The 3,475-nt window shown below is 29.1% G+C and overlaps 1 protein-coding gene across 1 annotated transcript; it reads left to right on the top strand.

Annotated features, from left to right (window-relative positions):
* The first annotated feature begins 644 nt into the window (after window positions 1–644).
* LOC131615111 (protein DEFECTIVE IN MERISTEM SILENCING 3-like) lies at window positions 645–2,753 on the top strand. The gene is made up of 6 exons (XM_058886614.1): window positions 645–683; window positions 985–1,063; window positions 1,272–1,428; window positions 1,626–1,817; window positions 2,001–2,321; window positions 2,651–2,753. The coding sequence occupies exons 1-6, from the start codon at window positions 645–647 to the stop codon at window positions 2,751–2,753; spliced, it is 891 nt and encodes a 296-aa protein (XP_058742597.1).
* The last annotated feature ends 722 nt before the right edge of the window (window positions 2,754–3,475 follow it).

The raw sequence follows: 3,475 nt of genomic DNA, 5'->3' as shown, positions 1-3,475 counted from the left end.
AAAATTTTACTTTTTCTGTAAAAGTATAGAAAGTTTTGAATTTTATTCTTTAATTAGATATTTATAATTAACATTTAAATAAAATAATTTATATTATTGCTGTTTAAAATTATAAATTATTTTTTCCATTAGAAATTTTCCTAAAATATAATTATAATAAAATATCAATATTTATTTGATTAATATATCAACTACGATTTATTAGTCTGTCATATTTTTAATAATTTAACATTTTTCTTTAGAATATCAATACTAAAATATATTTTTATAACTATTTTACAAAATAAACAATATTCACTGAACATTGCAAAATTATTAAAATATCATATCATTTATGATTTGGTAAAGAGGAAATATAAAGAATAAATATATTTTAACAACTTTGTTACAAATACAATTTTTATAAATTTATTTTGGTGGTCAACAATACATATTCAAATAAACTTATAAAAACCAATTTAGTTAGTTAATAATGATAAATATATCACATTCAAAAAATTACCTTTTAGTAAAAATTTGCATAAATATACTATTTAATATGAATTTTTAATTGTATACCATTTTTTATGAAATATTTGTTAGCAGTATAAGAGAAGAAAATCTATTCAATTTGAAAGCAGAGACAAATTCCCACACTTCAAACAATGTCTCAACTCAACACCGATTCCGACACCAACATCCAGGTTTGTAGTTGCCTCTCTTTCGTCTTCTTTTCAACTTCACAACTATTTTCATTTCTTATTTTTTATATAATTTCATTCATATAAAATTGTCACCTTTATATTTTCCGGAAAAAATAGATACTTTTTTACATAACCTAGAATAATTGGTTGAATTGTTATTGCATGTTGTTACTTTCTTCATGGTTTCAATTCCAATGGAACTAAATTATTGTAACGTATCTCTACTTTTGTTCCACGTCATTGTTTTTGTCCTTTTTATTAATCTTGGAACTTGTTGTTTTTTCAATTGAATCAAAATCAGATGAAACAGCATGAAGAAAATATTGAGCTCCTTAATTCCCTATTGATTCACTCGACTGAATCTGAACTTGACGTACAAGGTTTGTTCTAAAATCCATTCATATTAATACTAGTTTTGTTCTCTGTGGATTTATTAGAGTATGAGTAGAATTTAAGATGAAGTAATAAATGTTGTAATTAATTATAACAAATAAACCCTAATTTAGTTCACTTAATTTTATGAATTTTCTTGTACATTAAGAAGTTTTTGATATACAATTTTTTTTGGCTGATGATGTTTTGTTTTAGTGAGTCTTGGAAGGTATAATATGGTTACATCACAAAATGAGAATGGTGCATTTCGTACCGAAGACAAAACTATGGAACAGATATTAAAGAAAGAGAACTCTGCAGCTCTTGGTGTTGTGGCCACCCTTGCAAAGGTTGAGAATGATAATCTTAGCAGGTAAATATCATTCTTTTTCTTTCACCAGAAAATATCTGTTGTGGTTAATAGGAGTGCATCAGTTCCTTAGCAGTGCTACACACTGTTGCATGACAGTTTCAAGTAGCATCCAAATGCAGCTAGCAAAGTAATGTATAAATAAGATACTTTTTATAATTACTTAGTTTTTTGAAAAAATACAATTTTGTGTAAAACAGAATTCTTTCTGAGTATGTGGGTTTGGAGATGATGCTTGCAATTGTCTGTAGTACTAATGAAGGAGTTAAAGCAATAGAGAAGTATGACCCAGAAGGGACAATAAACTGTAATCGTGGTTTGCATGGAATTGGATCTTCAACTGGCAAAACAATAAATGGCCGATTTGCTGTCATATGTCTTGAATATTTAAGGTAGGTTATATTTATGCGCTCGTTCGTATGCATTTTTTTCACACAATTGATTCATGTAGAAAGAGATATTCACCGAGACCATATTTAGGACTAATTCATGCAGCTCTGTGCATGGTCTTGTTGTATATCACTATCTTTAAGACGTGGAAAACTCGCTTTATAAGTATACTTGTTTTATTTCAGACCATTTGTTGGAGGTTTTATTGACGAAGATCCACAAAAGAAGTTGGCTATTCCAAAGCCGAAATTGCCAAATGGGGAATGCCCTCCTGGGTTTCTTGATTTTGCAGTGAACATGGTCCATTTGGATTTAAATAGATTGTCTTTTCTTACTGCAAGTGGGCACGGTCTTAGAGAGACGTTGTTTTATAGGCTCTTTTCCCGCCTACAAATATATGAAACCCGGAAAGAAATGTTGCTTGCTCTTCCATGCATTAGTGATGGAGCATTGTCATTAGATGGTGGAATGATTAAGAAATGTGGTATTTTTGCTTGTGGTAGCAGGTCAGTTTCAAATTAATCTTATTTTTTTATTGTTTCTTCTTCTCTTACTATAATTAGAGGCAGAAAGAGTCATCTTAAAAGTTTTAGAAGCTTTGTATTGATTATAATTTGCTAAAGTTCAACCATGACAAAACATCTATAAGCCTTATTTAGTTATGATTTAACCATGAAAATCTATTATGAGATCCTATTTAGCCACAATTTAATCGTGAAATATTTGAAACCCTTTGTTGTAGTTCTCTTTGCATACCCTTAAAAACGGTCTTGATTAGAGAGTTAACTTATGTTTCTTTTTCGACATGTCATTAATGAAAATTCTCTGGCTGCAGAAATGATGTCGAAGTAAAGTTTCCTCTAATAAACCGAGAATCTGATGTATCTCCAAACTATATTGAAGCTGAAGATATGGTGAGCAAGCTGAAGATATGGTGAGCAAGCTGAAGATATGGTGAGGAAGCTGAAATGGGAAACCTCTATCTAAACTTGTTGCTGATATACAAAGAGAGCACCAGTTGATAGACTTTTGAAATAGCAACTTCACAAGCCAAGACTAAAATGTTGTTAGTAGAAGTTTGGTTACAAAGACATGTTATTAACTATTAATTAGATATGTATTAGTAGTTCATTTTGGATGTTTTTACATCAAATTATGTGTGTTAGTAGTTTATTTTGTAGGCATGGCTCGTGAGAGACATGTCCATAAAAAATTATATAGATGTAAAATAGTATTGCTAAAAGCATGCCGCTATGACTCATCTATTTATATTTACGGTTAATATAATAAAGGAGTCTTAAAATTCTTCCTTTATTTTTTTTGGATCAAAGACAAAACGATCAAAATATGAGTCGCTGATGAGAATTAGAGTGTATTCCAACTAAGATGCAAACATATGATGTTGAAGTTTCTCAAAAAAATATCTTCTAAAGGATCAATCTCAACACTTATTTTAATCTGTCAAAAAATTTCAGAACTTTTGAAATGATATCAAAAGAGAATGGAAATAGATTCACTGACTCCAAGCAAATTATGACAATCCATTTTAATTATTATGTTATTATATTTTTTATTTGTTTGTTCATCATTAAATATGAGCCTTTAAAATATGATCCAATGGCTTAACAATAATGAATATGCGACAGCAGAATTCCCCTTA

The sequence above is a fragment of the Vicia villosa genome, linkage group LG6 (assembly GCF_029867415.1).
Source record: "Vicia villosa cultivar HV-30 ecotype Madison, WI linkage group LG6, Vvil1.0, whole genome shotgun sequence".
NCBI lineage: Eukaryota > Viridiplantae > Streptophyta > Magnoliopsida > Fabales > Fabaceae > Vicia > Vicia villosa.
Note: the sequence above shows the minus strand (reverse complement) of the source record. Positions and strands in the feature narration are given on the sequence as shown.